General features: G+C 42.1%; 1 protein-coding gene across 1 annotated transcript in view; it reads left to right on the forward strand.

Annotated features, from left to right (window-relative positions):
* Nucleotides 1–12636, forward strand: part of MMRN1 (multimerin 1) — a 33496-nt gene extending 20860 nt beyond the window's left edge. Inside the window, exons 7-9 of the mRNA XM_071432666.1 lie at nucleotides 4360–6339; nucleotides 10564–10710; nucleotides 11836–12636. Coding sequence (XP_071288767.1) covers nucleotides 4360–6339; nucleotides 10564–10710; nucleotides 11836–12260 — 2552 coding nt within the window. The 3' untranslated portion in view covers nucleotides 12261–12636. The remainder of the gene's footprint in view (nucleotides 1–4359; nucleotides 6340–10563; nucleotides 10711–11835) is intronic.
* The last annotated feature ends 5858 nt before the right edge of the window (nucleotides 12637–18494 follow it).

The raw sequence follows: 18494 nt of genomic DNA on the forward strand, positions 1-18494 counted from the left end.
GAGAGCTCCTTTTTAAAATTTCATTTCATAAGAGAGGAATTTGCTTATTGCAACATTCGCTATGGTGTCTTTCATAGTGACAAAAAACTTATATTCTTGGATGCTTCATCATCTATATGGTAGCTTAAGCTACTATCAAGGCATTTTCATTTGCTTAGAGCATCTGCAAATATTCCTATGTCTGTTTCTGTTTATCTGGCAGCTGCTAAAGGATGTAGTATTTGTTTTGCTACCAAGTCTAACTAATATTCTTTAATACATAATTCACACACACAGGGCAAACTGTAAGGAATTCTGTGGTGGTTGTGTTTATAATACAGCAAACATTCTGCTGAATAATTTGTCCCTGATTGTATTAGGCTATCTTTGATAAACATCTGTACTCATGTTCAGTATATGAGAAAGACACAGCTAGAGATCAGATCCTCACCAGCAGAATCATGCATCCATTTGTTGTGAATCCTGTTGCAAGATCTGGGTGTTAGCCAGCTCAAAGTGCTGTTTAACAAGCAGATTCAGACTGAAACTTTCATGTCCTCAATGTGCAATATTTTTCTAATTTTTCGGGAATATTCCCCAAACCATATTTTGCACTTAAGAATCCAGAGACTTTTCTACTATTTAAAAAGAAAACAGAGGTTCTGGAGTTCCTTACACTGAGATTAAACTGAACAAAACAATAAGGGGTTTTGTATCTCCCTCTGATTTATCAAGTTGGGTGCCATTTCTTGTATTTTCAGTCCTCTGTCTCCTGAGCTGCTCCTGCCATGTGCTAGATGGCTCTCTTCTATGCAAGTTCATTCCATCTCTTGAGCGGTGACCTGCTTTCACCTCTCCACATATTGCTAGATGGCATTCTTGACCTTTGGGTGCACGTTTAATCTGTCTTTGAATATTTCCCATTTCCCTTCTGCTTCCTCCTAATTTTTTTTTTCTATTTCACTCATTCTAGCTGTCATTTTTATGCTAGTCTAAGAGGTGTTTTTCAGCATCCTGTGTTTCTGCTTCTGCACTCCCTATCTCTATTTCAGGGTCTAAGTCTTAATTAAAATCTGCTGTCCAAAACCCTCCTTCTTTGAAAATGCCCTTCAAGCCTTTATTGTTTTTACCTGTAAAGTTTTATATTATACCTGCTCAGAAAAAATCTCCAGCTGATATCCTTCTTTTTGATTTATCTTGTCAATCTATCTCCTAATCAAGGAGATAGAGCACCAATTAAAAAGATGCTATCAACTACATTCCTTGGCTCTAATTATGAGCATTCCAACACAGGTTATTCTTGGCTTCTACATAGGTAAAGAGCAGAAATGAGCAAAGGAGGGGAGAAAGAAAAGGTTAGTGTGTATGGTGGCTTCTATATGCAATGACAAATGGCAACTGCAGTTTCTGTCCTGGAAATATCAGTCAGTTGTACTCAAATGCATAAACAGCACTGAACATTCCACCTTGCTAAAAATTACTCTTAGAAGCTCACCTGAAGCAAACCACAACTTTCCCAGTACCATTGCCATCCTGAAGCAACCCTCTTTTAAAGCACAGTTAAGGCTGTAGTTGCTTTATGCTAGTCAGGCATTTTACTTCTTCACCTACTTTTCCATTTTCTTCCTCTGGTGCTAGGTCCTTTTCTCACATCCATACATCACCTTTTTTTCTTATCACAGAAGTTCTAATATTCTGCCCAGCTTTGTATCAGGGTTTGTTAGGAGCGAGGTCAAACAATTCAATACAGTTTAAAAAGTCTTTAATTCTTGGTTTCATCTATGACTTCAGTGACACAAACATGTCATGTGCTTATAGAGGGCAACACTCACTGGAGTAACTGATATGCTCCTCTGTTTAGTTAATGAAACCTGTTGTGCATTTTAAAAATTGCTTTCAGGATTCAGGAAGCTGTTCCCATTTGTTACTTAGGGAAAATAACTTTGTGCTCTTTTTAATTTAAAAAACTCTGCTTCCTGCTATTATTTTCTTCTTCCTCTAATTCCATATTTAATATACACCTTTCCTCTTCATTATAAAAATGTACACTCCTTTCAAAATGAACTCAGTAATGGAGTGTTAATCACTTCCAAGTCAGAAATGTCATTTGCAGCTGCATATATAACCTCAATTCAGTCTCCTGTGTACATAAATTTATTTTGCACATTATTCTTCAAATAATTGAAACTGCAAAGAGAATATATGTTGACACAGAGTAATTACACCCTTTGGTTTTCAGCCAGGAAACTAAAATTAAAATTTATAATCTCATAAAAAGTGCAAGAGATCTTTAACGTTCACAGGTAGCTTGGACCTTTCTATTTCAAAATGAGCAACAGAGAAATTGAGTTACATCCATGAGTGCACACATGTGTTTGCAGCTCAAGCTTAACAATATACCCAATTGTCACCAAGTTTGGGTCAGGTCTTTGTGTGGGCTCCCACAGCTCCTGCTGCACTTTGTTTACAAGCTACCCAGTTGTCCTAGCTAGAAAGCAGAGTAGAGAGAAACCCGAAGCTGTCTGGTTTAGCAGGCTCCACACCCCCCTGGTCAGGGGAACACCTGAAAACCAGTGCTGAGCTCCATACTACACTCACTATCCAACTGCATGGAGCTGGAATTGCTATTCCAGCAATTCCACTTGGAGAGTAAGGCTGGCACCTTCGTGTCTGTTACAGAAAGAAAAGGTTGGTATAGACCCTCTGGAATGTCTCTCACAGATAAATAGTCTGTTATCAAGATTTGTTGCTGAGATGAACAAATATAGTTGATTCCTCACAGAAGGTTTAGAGTAACCTTGGTTCTTTCCATAGCCATCAAATTTTTCTCCACAGCTCATTGTGTCTCTTAGAGCACAGAACACTTTTCAGCATAAGTAAGTAACCTGACCAAATGATCTCTTGGAATGTTTTTTCTACATTAGTTCATATCTTGTTTTTTCCTCTCAGCTGCCAGTACACCTTTATTCTGAGATACTTCAGTGTGCACATACATGTGCATGTTCATGTACAGGCATCTGTCTAGTCATTGACTTGCTCTTTAGGTAGTTAAGAGGAAGACAATAAAGGTAATCTCAATATTATCACTGCTGTTTATTATACTTTATGTAAAATTGCTGGGACATCTGGGACCTCAGGTGACAATAATGGAGTTTAATTCTTAGGAAACTTCATGCTAGATTTCTGATGGGGCTCTTTCCTGGGCCAGTAAACTTGGATCTGATTTCCTGATGCTTTACTGCACTTGCTGAGAATGTGCCTTCAAGTAAGTTTTGAAGACCTGCCTCAGTGTTTTAAAGATGAAGAAATAAATTCCAGGCTGTAGAATTAATTGAGAATAAAATGGAAGAGGGGAACAGATAATTTCTGCCTTTATCAGTACAGTTTTAATCAGAGAACTTGTGGTCATTGAGGCATTATAGAGGTTGAAGAGTTTAATCATTATATCACAGTCTGGCTGCAAATGTTCATAGGGCTTATGAAAATTGAGCAAAGAATGCTTCAATGTTTCAGTTGGACAGACGAGCTACCTTTGAAGAATAAATTAATAAAATTCCTTCTATTCTCATACCAGAGCAGAACTACTGCTCTAATTGATTGAAATATGTTATGCAGAACTCTTTTATAGCTGTCTTGACCTCTCTAAGGCTAAATGGGAAACATATATTTTCATGTTTTTCGCTGGGGCAGAATTCCCACATGCACTTCTGCCTGGTGCTTTTCAGGATCAGAATTCCTAAGAGCTCTTTAAGGAGTTGTATGCAAGACTTAAAGTTTCTACCTTTAAAATGCCTGCATCTTTCAGCAGTTGTCATGTCACTAACTTTAGCTATTCAATAAGGTTATTTTCAAAATTTTGCTTCTTTCTCACAATAGTGTGTTGCATCATCACCTAGCACGTACAATACAGTAGGAAGGTAATAATCTCTGCTTTCATTTCTTGACCATAATCTTGTGAAGCAGATTTTTCTTTTTTTTTTTTTAACTTAGTTCCCTAGTGGAGAAAGGACACATCATTTTTTATGAGCAAGCCACAAAAGCACACAGATCTCCCCCTTCCAATGCTCAGAAACATCTTAGGTAAGAGGTTAAAGCTGGTACTACATGTAGAGTTTGAGTTTGTCCTTTCAAAATACTAGCAAAAGTCCCACTGATTTCAGTAGAAACAGGGGTGGATCCTCAAACACTGTAGCTGTATATAAACTGTAAGCATCCTCTACATTCTTCAGCTGTACATTTTACTCTATATGTGGGTAAACTGGGGCAGGGATGTGTGTTTCACCTCTGTGCAGCACTGTGTTTCCTCACATTGTGGGGAAAACTTCAATGTTAGTAACATAGTTGATTTGATTGTTTCCGTATTTCTCCTTTCCCCCAAAGGTCTCAAATCCAGAAGTATCAATGACTTAATCAAAGACACAATCAGAGAACACTTTCAAGTATTTCAAGGTGAAATGCAAGAGAGCATGGCTCAGATTTTCAAGACTATGTCTAGCATGTCAGGTGACCTTGAAAATACAAAAGAACTATTCAAGCACCTGAATGAGACCCAAAATAAATTTGCTCAGGAGAAAGATAGTGGGCCAACAGAGCTTGACATTCTGGAGCTGAAGAGTCATATGGTGCAGATGAGAGAGGAAATGGCCCTCACTTGTGAGAAGCCTGTGAAAGCTTTACAAGAAAAGCAGAAGTCCTTGGAAGTGAACTTGGAGCACCAACAGTCAAGAAGTGTAATTTATTATCAATCTTTAAATAAGACCCTCTCTGAAATGAGAGATGCTCATGAACAACTGTTATCAGCTGAACGGTCTTCAAGACAAAACCTCCCCCCAGCAGATCAAGTCACAGAGTACAATGTTACAGAGTACATGATCACACTGCATGAGAAAGTAAAGAGACAAGGCATGATGGTGTTGGAGATCTATGATGACTTAAGAGTGCAAGATAGCAAGATCAGCAATCTCAGTGTTGCACTGGAAATTCAGAGGGACTCTGTTCTGGGGGTCTGTGATGACATGTTGTCAGAGAGCAGGACAGATTTCCAAGCACAGCTGGCAGCAGTCCAAGAGAGTGTGATTGTTCTAAACAAGAGTCTCTCTGATGTGTTCCTTCCATTGGGCAATAAGATGGACAGAATGAATGAGCAAATTAATGACTTGTGCTATGATATGGAGATCCTGCAACCCTTGATTGAACAAGGAGTACCTTTCAGTCTAACTTCAGAGTATGAGCAACAAATCCAAACTAAAGAATTGAAAGAGAAACTTGAAAACCTCACTGTTGTCATTAACAGAATGAATTCTGCAATGAAGGAACTTTCCAAAACTCAGGAAGGACTTAAAAATGAATCTCAGGCTTATCAGGAACTGTTTGAGAGTCGTGTTCATGAATGCTCCATGGAAATAGAGGACGGATTAAACAAGACCATGATAGTAGTAAATAGTGCTATAGATTCTATTCAAGATAATTATGTACTGAAAGACATGCTACATGCTCTAAGAAATGAGACTGAAGTTTGCTGTGGCAGAGCTGAGGAACTGGACAGCCTCCTGGCCTTTATTCCCCAGTTCCAACAGTTGAATGAATCTCTCCAGTCACTGCTTTATAACAAGAGATACAAAATTGCTTCACAGGTAGCGCTATCTCTTTCTGATCTTCCCAACAAGGAGTCTGACAAAAGTATCCTCCACAATTTCAGTAGAGTTTTCCATATTTTAAATGATACCTCATCAAAAGTGGAAAAGCAGCAACAAGATATCAGCCACCTGGAAGAAAAACTGTTTGACTCTGTGGAGGGTTCAAAGGACCATGAGGTTCGCCTTCTGAATGTGGAGTCAAAAATTTCCAAGTTTTTGGCAAACAACTGTGTCTCACTAAAAAAAACCAAAGCTGCCTCAACAGAGAAAGAACAGGTGGTCTCCCTTCAGCTCCAGGCACTGAGTTCCAGGATCAAGGCCCTGGAAGCCAAGTCCATCCGTTTCTCAAACATCATTCCACTCGTGAACAAGACTGCTCATGAGGCCTGGGGGCTGTGCCAGGACACCAACAACAGCATCCAGAAAGTGAATGCAAGCCTACCTGTGCTAATTAAATTGGCTCAGCCAGATATCCCCCTGCTGCAGAGAGGACTCAAGGAGCTCGTTGAATCTGTGCTTGAAGTAAAAGCAGGAGCTATTTTGACAAATTTAACCCAGCATGTTGACATATTCATGGTAAATGCAATGAACAACATCACCAAACTTCAGAAGCAGCCAAAACCCGTTATAAAGAAGCCCTCCCCAACAAAAAAAGTGGCAGGAAATGCCACCATGAGCCTGGCAAGCCGAAGCCAGAGAAACACGGATAATGCAATAGATCCAGGTAATGCATTTTACTCTACTAAAAATCCAGGTATGTTTTATAAAGATTATGTAACATTATAATGAACAGAGGGGCAGAAATTGCCTGAGCGTAAATAAAAAGTCTAAAGACTGCTGTAAAGAGTGTTTCAGAGGATCCTGGGATTAGTTTCTTGCTTACAATATAATTTATTTTGCTTAGGAGATTTTGCACTCAATTTAACTTTCCTTAATAGGTTCCCATCTAATTAGTTTAAGATATAGACACATGCACATACACTTGGCTGAGAACCTGACCTTTGAAAAGTTACTGACAGTTTAGACAAAACCTAAAGAACCAGAATTTTATGCCTGCATCTCAGTTAACAATTTCAGTAGAAAAAAATGTATGCGAGCTGGGAGAGAAATATGGAGTTGCATCTGTACTTTGCAGTGTCAGCAGGGATGATAGGTATCAAAAACCTGAAGCAAGTGAACAAAAATGACTGTAATGAGGCTTTTGCTGGCTCCTTCAGGACTTCATTGAGAAGGGCAGTTACACTTACAGCAGTGTGTTTCTGAAAAAGCAGGAATCCAGCCAATCAAGTAAATTTGGCTCCAGTCCACCTGGAGAGCAGCTCAGCTAAGCAGGAGCTGCCATTCTTAAAAACAAAATTTTGAGTGGGATCTGCTTCTGAACTTAAATTCCAATGCCATCATGTGAAATGAGTTATGAATGAATTCACAGAAGTACAAACTCTTGAGTTGTGACTTCTGCAATCATACTTGAGTGAAAATCACAAGCACAAGATAATGTTTTATGGAAATATAACTTCTGGCACAATACAGCAAATGAAGAGTGGATGAGTGACTCAAAATACTGAGATGATTCTAATTCACATTAAAATTAAGATTTCTTAATACCAGACTCAGAATACTGTCCAGATATTCTTGAAGATCCAGACCTGAATGTTTTCTGTAAAATGCTCCTAACTTAAGAACTTTTCTAAACCAGTACTTGGTCCCTATTGCAAGCAGATGTAGAGGTAGTAAGAGCTATTACTCTTGTTCATGTCCTAAGGCCATGGGCAATTTCCTTTTTCCTTTCCATGTGTTTTTCCTTCCTTTCCACTTCAATTCTTCATCTCTTCCCGTCCTAGGGACAGCATTTCTCAGTGATCAATGGAAAGGATCCTTTTTAAAGCCATAATCCCACGAGTAGCTTGGTTTCTGATGAAAGCCATCCCTATTGAAGGACTTCAGTCCTTGGTTATCTTTTCAGTTAGAGCAAGCTACTAGAGGAGGCAATCACGCTTAAAAATGCACAAAGTAATTTGAATCTTTTGTTATACAAAATTGCAATTCTTCCTCAAGTCCTTTTTGGTTTATGTCTGTTACTGGAACTGCACAGGATGGAAATTCAAAATCTTTGTTCAAAATTGAAATGAAGAGAAAATGAGAGATGTCTTTGAGCCTTCCCACAGCATGTGCTTTGTTGGAAAGTATCACTAGTGCTACCTGCCTGGAACATGGGAAGGTGCCAGCTGCTCTGGTTTTCACTCCATATTGATGAATTCATGTCTTTCCCATTTATTGTTTATACTCAATTTTAACAAATAACTTGCTTGATAGCATTGGATATATGCTCACTGGCAGAAAGTGAAGTTCTTTGCAGATGTGGAGAAGCCTTATTTTTCTATGAGGTTTCTACATAGCAATGTTGATGCTGACTTTTCCATTGGTAATGAGATTTTTGTACTTAACCAATTTCATGCCTAGCAAAGCCATACATTATATTTCTGTAAGTTAAAGAAGCAAGACCATTACCCTAATTAGCAAATATCCATCTTCTGCCTGGGTGGATTTTCCTTCTCCATGAAAGCTTTTTCTCACAAGTTCTAGGACATCACCTAGAACTACTGGAGTCAATCCTTTCCATAAGGAGACCATTAAATTGCTGAGTATTTGTTTTGCTTCTAAAAAATCCCCTGTAGATAATGAGGGAGCTTCATTATTTGTTTGAGATTTGTTTGCACAGCATTGGCAGTCTATTTCCCAAAAGAGCTTCTGCCTGCCTTCCCAAAGAGTAGCAAAACTGAGCATTCACTGCCTCTTCTCATTACTACCATACCAAGTGTAATTAGCAGCTACATTTTATCCTCTGCTAGTAATAGTGACAATTTAAGCCTTGAATTTATAGTCTCTCTCTTTTACTCATCTGCACTACTGAGTTGTGAAACATGAATCAACAATAAAATATTTGTTTTAGTAGGAGATGTGTTCCTAATCTGAACCCTCTGGTATCTTTTCCCCAAGGAGATAATTCAGACAGAGTGTCTCAGGACACTCTTCAGCAAGAAAAGAGAAAATCCTGGGCAGAGGAGCAGCCTCAGCCAGGAATGACAGCAGGAAGATGCTATTGCAGCATAGTTACATGAAGATTATTGGCACAGTGGAGATCTGCAGAATTTGCCTCTTGCTCTCCTAATTTGAGTCAAGCCCCACACAACTTCTCCTATTCTAGCAAATGGAGGAGCTTCCCAGTTGCTGTGTTTCACAGGGAGGGTTAATTTAATGTAGATAAAGCTATGTCTGAATTTGAATTAACTCCAAGGTTAAGTTCAGGCAGAATCACCCCACAGCAGACTTCCAAAATGCCACTCAATATCATTATCATTTCCTCTTAGTGATCTCTATCCTGTTTCTTGGGTTTACTTCTTGATTATGATAAGTAGAGGCCAATTAGCAGAGAGGCTGCTGTGTTCTTACAGGAAGCTTTTGTATTTTGGGAGTATGATACAGACTGCACAATCAGCTGTTTTCCTTCCTTTTCTGCTTTCCTTTGACACTTGGTAAATATGTGACTGCTTGGTAAATATCAGAGAAATGTTGTGGGTGCTTGGTAAACGTGAGTGAAAAATAACTGGAATGAAGGATGTAGCAAACAATTATCTGAGAAGCAAACCATCATTATTTTCTCATGTCCAGTTGCCTGTGCTGTGACCCAGTCATGACAGTTCTAAATTGCTTTATTTCAGGCATTACAGAATAGACATTATTTTCTGTGAAAAGAATGACTGTTGTGTTTATAAATCCATATGCTATATCAGAGCAAATTCAAGTGTCACTGTACAATGTGCCTCAGCATTCTGCTCACTGAACTAAAATATCTCACAGAAACAGTTTGCCTTTTTGCAGCAGTCTGTGAAATACCTGGTTGGGAAAATGAGGATAACACTGGAATGACTGAAATATCGATGTGAAATCCAGGTCAGCAGTTTCCTGGCAATAGCTAGGTACTTGTCTGCAAGACTTGTTCAGTTCTGACCTGCCAACCTAGATTTACCATAACAGGACTGTGTGGAGTTCTCTTTCCAGAGTTCTGCTGGTAGCTCCTGGCAAAGACAAGGGTTGTTTTCTAAACTATCTGACTTTTACTTCACCAAACCAGGAGAAAGCAAAAATGTGTGGTTTGTGTTCATAGCAATATTTATTGTTTTCATAGCAAAATTTATTGTTTTCATGTGACCTGAATTTTCTCCCCCCAAAACACTGCTATGACAAGACATTATTCATTGTCACTCAGTAATTGCTGTCTCAGAGCTCAGCAGCACTGGCCTGACAGATTTCTCTGTATTGGCTGAGTTGAATTTGGCCAGCTCATCCCTAATTGGCAACAGAGGCAAGGACATCCTCAGTGAGGGTGCTCTGCAAAGCCACCTGTTTGGTATCATTTTTCTTGCTTGCAGTCCAAAATTTCTACAACAACCTTGGAATTAGGGACTTATGGACAAGTACTTGAAATGGCTGGGACAGCATTTAGGACATTGCATCACCAGGAGCCCGGCTCTCCTGCATTGTTTGTCACGTGCCTGGGTGAAAAATGTCCTAGACAAGACAGTCCCACCTGTACAGCAGCAGTACAGAATCTCTTCTGGTACACCCAAGGATAAGATGGCTCAGTCCAGAAAGAGCAGCTGATCTAACTTCTTTGGAGGTTCTTCTTCCTTACTGCATGTGCCTGACCCTCTGAGACCAGCAGAGCTCAGAATTTACAGGTTATCTTGAATATCTTGGAGGATAGCTGCAGGTGGGCTGTGTTTGGGTGGAAAGGGAGGCTGGACAGGAACTAAAGTTGGCCTTCAGCAAGAGCTTCAGCAGAAATTGTGAATTGACAAAGAGCCTTTCCAAAATACTGCCTACTTGGGAAGTGTCCCTGCTGTGACATTACAGCTGAGGCTGTTGGGTTTGCTCCTCTCTTTCCCAGGGCAGCTCTCAGCGTGTGCCAGCTCCCCGTGCCAGAACGGAGGCACCTGTGTCAATGACAGACAGAGCTTTGTCTGCGCCTGTCGCCACCCCTTTGGAGGAGTCAACTGCAGCGTCAAGCTGGTGAAGGACAATTCCCTGAGTGTTGGCAAGTACAGAATTTAGCAGTGCAATCCAGGATCAGTGCAGGCTCTGCCCCAGGGCCTAATTACAGAGCATTTGCTGGTCAGAGGTCTCACGTTTTGCTTTAACGAGTGACAACTCAAGCAGCAGAGTCCTGTGTTTTGGTGCTCAAGACATCAATCCCCATGGGTAGCTCGTGATCTCTTTTCCTAATATGACCAGATGATGGGATTAAATTGGTTTGGGACCTGTGATAATAGCTGGAAAGCTCCCTGGTGAAATGTGCAGAGTGGGAGGGTGTGCAGTAGATGCATTTGAATGCCATGTTATGGATTTTGAAGGGGGAGGTAAAAATGCATCACTGGGAAATACTATCTTCAATGCAGCCATGAATGTTCTATAAATACCAATAGCTACCAGAAGGTGTGGGACTGTGGCCTCAAGGAGTCATTTTAGGCCTGCCTCTGACTTTCATCAGCAAAGGATGCAGCCCCTTGAAAGATTACAAAACGAAAAAAAAAAGTGAAAATTATGCTTATTCAGTATAATAAATACAATAAATAATTTACACCCAGGCCACATGAAATGTGAATTTTATGCATCCTTCAGCAGCCATTTGGCCGATTTTTACTCATGACAGCATATGAATAGTGAATGAAATCATTTTTACAGAAGCAGGGAATGATAGTGTACAGGCTCAGCTTGAAGAGAAACCATATACTTTTATTCCCTCATTTAACATCATGAATGCTAAACCTCCTTGCTGTTTGTCTAAGATTTCTGCTGCAATTCTTGGCTTCAGCTCACTCACATGAGCAATGGAAGAGATCCTGGAGTGGGGAAACTAGCAGGGGGTGTAAGGTGGAAAGAAAGCTCCCTTAATGATAACATAGTATAGACAAACATCAAGTTCCCTTGCTGTTGCTAAATTTTTCTCTGGGGGATACACCTGGCACTAATTCTGAAGAAAATTACTTTTTATGTAATATAGTAGGATGTGTTTATGCAGGAATACTGTGTTTCAGTTGCTCAAGTTCAGTCATCCAAAGGATGATGTGACATCAGAAAATCTGCATTTGGTCTTCTGGCTGGTCCAAGTTGCCTTTCTACAATGTAACATCACTTCAAATTTTTCTTTATTCCTTTCCAGATTTTTCAAAAGGATCATACAGATATGCACCTATGGTGGCTTTTTTTGCTTCTCATACATATGGAATGACAACTCCAGGACCCATCAGATTTAACAATCTGGACGTCAACTACGGCGCCTCATTTGCCCCAGCAACTGGGAAGTTCCATGTTCCATACCTGGGGGTCTATGTTTTTGAATATACCATTGAATCCTTCAGCCCACGTGCTTCTGGCTATCTGGTCATTGATGGGGTAGACAAACTCACCTTTCAGGCTGAAAATATGAATAACAGCAAGTACACCTTTGACAGAGTCATTACTGGAAATGCTTTATTAGAGTTAAATTACGGTCAGGAAGTCTGGCTCAGACTGGCAACTGGCTCTATACCAGCCAAGTACCCACCTGTAACTACATTCAGTGGTTACTTGTTGTATCGTACCTAATCAGTGCTAAGAGTGAGCTGTTAGTCAGATGAAGCAACCTGCAGGTGAATTTAGCTTTGCATTTGAATTCTTTGCTTCTTTAAGGGCGCTGAGCTTCCCAATGTAATGGCTGATCCTCCGAGATGTTCTTTGGTTGTAGCCATGTGCCCAACCCCAAGGAGTCCACAGGTTGGAGATGGGGGAAAACAAAGCATCTTCCTCATATCAATAGGACTGGGAAGCACAAATCTGATGCTGTTCTGCTGTAACATTGCATGGACATGCTTACACGAGATTGCTGAGAATCACTTCTCAAGAGAAAGCTCAGTTTGATCATTGCTTTACACCCTGACTGCAAATCAAAAGTGATGGATAGATTTTGATGACTCAGAGGCTGGATTACTACTTAGCTCATTGCATCAATTGAGAATTGTGTCTATATATTCTGTTTGGAAAAAAATATATTTCTTTTTCATTTTGCCTTCCATTATTCACTGCATACTTTGATATGGCAGTATTCAATTGATTCATGATTTCTTTATGTAACCAGTATGATGATAAACTAGGTTTTTTGAATCTGGCAGCAAAAAACCCCAAGTGGAATACACTCAGATTAGAAATACAGTATTTGTAGCATTTAAATTAGTCATAGGATAAACACCATAATGGATTTGGTGGATTCTCTCTGCTGCTTGAAATATTTAAACCTCAGCTGGATTTTGCTTGGGTGATATGTTTTAAGCAAACTTTGTCATATTGGCTTCACACAGATTTTAGCATTTGACCTATGAAATACACAAGATTAAATTATATAACCAAAGTATTTTCTGAGTTTGAATTCTATAAATCCATGATATTGTTTGTTTCTGCATTATATTCACTAACTACTGAGGCAAGATGAGCTTGGCTTCAGTCTGCATGTGATTTTTCAAGCACCAATCCAATAAAGAAATATTTTTAATTGATGCCTGACTGCTTGTAAAAACAAACCCTCAGATTTTTATTCTTATTCTTTGCAAAGTCCCAGGCTGCTGCAGTTTCTCGGTATCCTGTGACCTGGTGTGACTGGCCAGGTTTGTTTCTGGTTATTGCCGTTATTAATGGTATTTGACCAGGTTTTTCTGTGTCTCTGTGTTTGTCTCACTCCCTTTTCTTAAAAGCTGGAAAAATCCAACTATGATCTATGCCAATCTATTGAAGCACAGAATGTTTTGGTGCTTCCTGAATTATTTTGTTTCCCACCATCAGGAACTTTACTTGAAAACACATGAGCATCATCAACTCTCTTCTTAGTATTACTTAATGTACCTTACAAGATCTTAAGGTGAATGTCCATGAAATGACTGAATCCTTGCCATGCTATATGTGGAGAAGACAATCCACAATATCTTCCCTCAGATGCATAAGTGTACATTCTGTTGTTCCAAAGAGAAATGAGCATTCCCCCCCAGAAGCAGAGGTGCTGGAGGGTGTCCATGGGTGTGTGCCTCTGGGTGCTGGCTACCTGAACTGCAGAAAGGTGCAGCTCTCAAGAGCTTCCCTCCAACTTCAGGGGACATCTTATCATGGCTTGTGGTTAAGGACAGCAGTTAAGAATTCAGGAGAGTTTTCAATCCCAGCCCACTTTTTTTTTTTTTTTTGAGGTTTTTCTGTGACCAGAAATCCTTTCTTCTCTGTAATTAATGAGTTCCTAATGTACCATGGACACTGAATGAGTGTGCTACAGCCTTTTCCTCCTGTTGCATACCACAATTTTCTGTAAATACTCAAATCTTTGATATGGCATTAACTCAGCCTACTGTATCACTGAATGTTATCAAATATAATGAACACAAGCCACACTCTCTCCTTGTATGACACTGTCATTTTAATGTGGTTAGTCCTCTTCATTCCTGCTGTGGTTATGGCTAAATGGCATGAAAATTACTCTCAAGATGAAATTAAAATGACCCACCAGAGTGCATCTCTGTTTTAATGGGACTTTCTTTGCCCTTGCAGCCCTTCCCTCTAAATCCTTCAAGCCGGCTCCTCATCTTCACAGGCACTGTATTCCCCCAGCAGTCAAGTAATTTCTGTGTCATTGTACTGGTTTTCTTTCCTCTTTTCTCACTCCCTTTTTTTTTCCTCCTCTCACAAAGCAACAGATTCATTGGGGTAAAGTAAGAATTCTGATTAACACCACATCTGTATGAGTAACACTTAGAAGACTAATTTCCCTAATACAAATAGCATTGAAACTAATTCTCATTTTCCTTTTTAAAACATGGGGAAAAAGGAGCACTTGAAAATTATAATAAATGTATACTCCCCTTTCTATACTGTTTAACTATCCACTCCAATCTTTCTTCAGATGTCTTCAAACTAATTAGAGTTGACTTTGTCTATTTTTAAAAACTAAAATGCAGATTGTGCACTGTGAAGGTAGTTTTGTATCAATCACTGAAGCTTATTTATGGGCTTGTGACTGTTCTTGAGCTGGCTGGACTCACAACACAAACCACTGAAAAATAAATGAGGATCAATAAAATCATTCAGCCTACCCATTATGCAGAATAGGAAACAACCAGCCTGAAATCCCAGGAGAACTTTTTAGGCATCACCCAGGATAGGTGGTTCCTGAGGCAGTTTGTCACCCCTCTGCTTTCATCTTCATGTTTGGATTTGCATTCCCTAATGCCAGCAGGCAGCAAATCTGAACGCTCATCTCTGCCCACAGCCCTTGTGAGGGACCACAAAGCCATCTTGAGCCTTTGTACTTCAGAGTGAACAGTGTTCTCTTTCTTTGGCTGGCTCAATAACCATGGCAACACTTTGCCTGCTCTGGCTCTGACAAGCCCATCCAATTTACTCCAGAGTTTGTGTTATCATTTCCTCACCTATACCAAGCGAGTTACAGCTGAACCCAGCCCCTCAAATGCTTGGGATCCACACTGAGACCAGCAGCTGGTTTTCCTCACATGCCATTTCTAGCTGCAGAGCCAGCACAGCTCGTGCCAAGCTCCCCTGCTAACCCAGGCCTGCCTGGGTCTGTCTCGTGGCTATTGCTGGCTGTCCTTACATCTGGGATGTTGTTGTTAAATTATTTTTTTTTCTGCGATAATAACAGCAAGCAGGAAAGAAACCATTATGACCATGAATTCAGGCAGTGAGGAAAAGCAGCTCTTAGGAGCAACACTGCAGCTAAATCCCATCAAAATCAGTGCATACCTGGTGATGAAGTACCTTTGGCAGTGGGATAAGGACATTGAGGCAATTGCAAAACTGACTCTACCCAGCAGCTCAAGTGGGCAGCTGAGCAGGAGAGTGCAAAACAAAATAGACAACACACAAACAGTTTGGGCATTGCCAAAGTACAGAAGTGTGCACCATGGCTTTGCACATCTGTCACTGGTGGCTGCTACCTGGCTGCAGAAACAATTGCCTGGCAGCTCCATGCCTTCCATTAACCCCTTCAGGCCATGAGATGTATCACACTGAATTAACAACGTCGAGATTTTTTCTGTTTTAATTTTATTAATCCATACTTCTTCCTATCCTTAGCTGACTGCTGGAAAGCCTGAGCCAAATCATCCTGTTCCCATGCCAGAGCATTATCAACAGCAGAAAAAGGAAACCTTCTTTAATTGTTGTGGAATTGTACTTACTAGAGCATCCTGATGGAATCATAGTTTTAACCGTTTTATAAGAAGTACAAATATTTATCATGGTTTTGTTTTTTAAAATATATCATAGTTCCATTGCAGTAATTTTCCCTTTGCAAGGCTGCCATTCTCCCCCTTTGTATGATGGCCTCAATGGCAGGAGAGTTCTCAAGGGAGAGATAAAGTAAAACACACTGTTCAGATGGGCCTCCAGTCAAGAGTGCATGGTAAGACAGCTTTACCAGCAAGCTGCTTCCTAGCTGAAGTTGCTACAGACACGTTACAACCACCACACTGCCTTGTAATGAACTTCCTTGCTCTGCTTCCCCAGCCTCAGAAATCTGTGGTGGCTGTGAGCTGAGAAGAGTCTTCTGCATTCACATGGTACATGTAAACAAACCAAAGTGTTTCTGAAAACACCGATTGCCCTGGCTGCTGCTGAAAATGCTTATCTTAGGCAAAGCAAATTGCAAACAAAACAGACCATGGCTGTTTACAAACACTAAGCAAGTACTTCCAGAAAGTTTGCCATTCAAATCTGCAGGAGCTGGTCAATGCCATAAAAATGATCTGAAGTGCCCAGAAGTCCTTTGTAAATACTACAAGCTTTCTAAGTGTTTTTTGAGCCACTGGAAATCAGTATATCTCACATCCACACAGATTTAGCATGGTGAATAGCAAAGTCAAGAACAACTAAAACAAAATCCTAAAATGACAGACTTGTTTAGATAAAGAATTATCCTCAGCTCTATCTGATGTCTCTGAATTCTCTGCAGCAGCCCCGTGCCTCACAGCCCGCCCAGGGACAGTAGTGGGGTGGCTGTCCGGGTTTACTTTGATTCACTCTGCAGTTCAGTGGCTGGGCAGGGAACCAGGAATCCCAGAACTCAGCCAAAACTTGTTTTTATTTGCCGTGGTGATGAACATCTATATCCCTGCCCAGCACCAGTGGCCCCAGCTCAGTACCTCCCTCCCAGCTGTTGGCCGAGTCTCCCTTTCTCTCCACAGGCTGAGCACTATCGTCTCACCCCTTTTCTTCACAGACCAGTTCCTGCATATCTCCACCTCCCTGCCCTCCCATTTAATTTTGGGACTGGGGGAGCACCTGACACCGCTGTTCCTTGACACAGCATGGACCAGGGTCATCCTCTGGAATTGGGACATGGCACCCACAGTACAGAGTGGGGCTGAGGAAAAAGGAGAGAGATTCAGCTGTGCTCCTGGAGGTGGCCCTGCGGCCTCTCCTGGGGCTGGGGAGATGTGTCAGCTGGTTCAGCTCTGGGCTTCAGCCATAACCCTGGACAAACCCATGGGACCCTTGTCCCCAGGCCCAGCTTTGTCCCCCCAGAGCTCTGTGCTGCCTGGCAGCTGCTTGCAGGGCTCTGGCTCAGGGCAGGGCTCGGCTGACTTGACAGAGTTTGGGAGCACAGCCCTGGGTTTGCACCTGAAGCCTGTGCTCCTGATCAGAGATGGGGGGCGGTCGGGTGAGTGTGGGGGTCTCCAGCAGAGCCTCACGGGCACCACACCGAGCTCTACTCCAGCCCCACATCAATCTCTACAGCTCCCACCCTTTCTACCTGGTGATGGAGGACAATGGCTCAGCCCACAGTGTCCTTCTGCTGAACAGCAACGCAATGGGTGAGTCCCGTGGGGGTGCCAGGCATGGGCCTGGCCCTGTCCCCATTCTCAGCTTCCTCCCCTGGCACTTGTGCTTCCCCAGACATGCTCCTGCAGGCCAGCCTGACCCTGACCTGGCACACAACGTTGGGAATCCTGGACTTGTACACCATCCTGGGCCCTGACCCCAAGAGTGTGGTGTGGCAGTACCTGGATGTGGTTGGTATGACTGAGCCACAGCCAGGATGCTGTGAGCCACGTGGCACAGCAGGGCTCTGGGGTGGCACAAGGCTGGGCCATCCCTGCCAGCACCTACCCTCCGCCCTCCAGGGCTCCTCTTCGTGCCCCTGTACTGGGCCTGGGCTTCCACCTGTGCCACTGGGGCTACTCCTCCACTGACATCGCCCAGCAGGTGGTGGCCAACATGACAGCAGCCCGTTTCCCCCGGGAGGTCCAGGCTGCTCCTGGGGGCTGTGGGGAGCCCTGTGGGATGAGGGTCCCACAGCAGCATGTGGGGTCCCTGCTCCTGTCCAAGCCATGGTGCCTCCATCCACAGGATGGAAGTGGAACAACCTGGATTATGCAGATGACAAGAGGGATTTCACCTTCAACAAGAAAAGCTTCAAGTACTACCTGGAGATGGTGCAGGACTTCCACAGCCATGGGCTGAGGTACTTCATGATTGTGGTGAGTTGCACAGGCAGGCTGGCACAGGTCCAGCTGCCCCAGGGTGGTGATGAAGGCAGAGCTGGCTGTTCCCTGCTGTTGCTGCTAAAGTCCTGGCTTTGTGCCCTTCCATTATGCTGGGACCAGCACCTCGGGGCCCCCCAGCACCTACAAGCCCTACAACAAGGGCCTGAAGCAAGGGCTGCTCATCCGAAACGCCACAGGGCAGCCCCTGATCAGGAAGGTGCGTGTGGGGAGCAGCCCCAGTGCCCACAGACAGGGCTCAAGTGGGGCTGTGACAGAAGGACCCCAAGAGTGGGAGAGAAACCTT

The sequence above is a fragment of the Agelaius tricolor genome, unplaced genomic scaffold (genome assembly GCF_023055355.1).
Source record: "Agelaius tricolor isolate 1412-34295 unplaced genomic scaffold, bAgeTri1.0.p SCAF_8, whole genome shotgun sequence".
Taxonomy (NCBI): Eukaryota; Metazoa; Chordata; class Aves; order Passeriformes; family Icteridae; genus Agelaius; species Agelaius tricolor.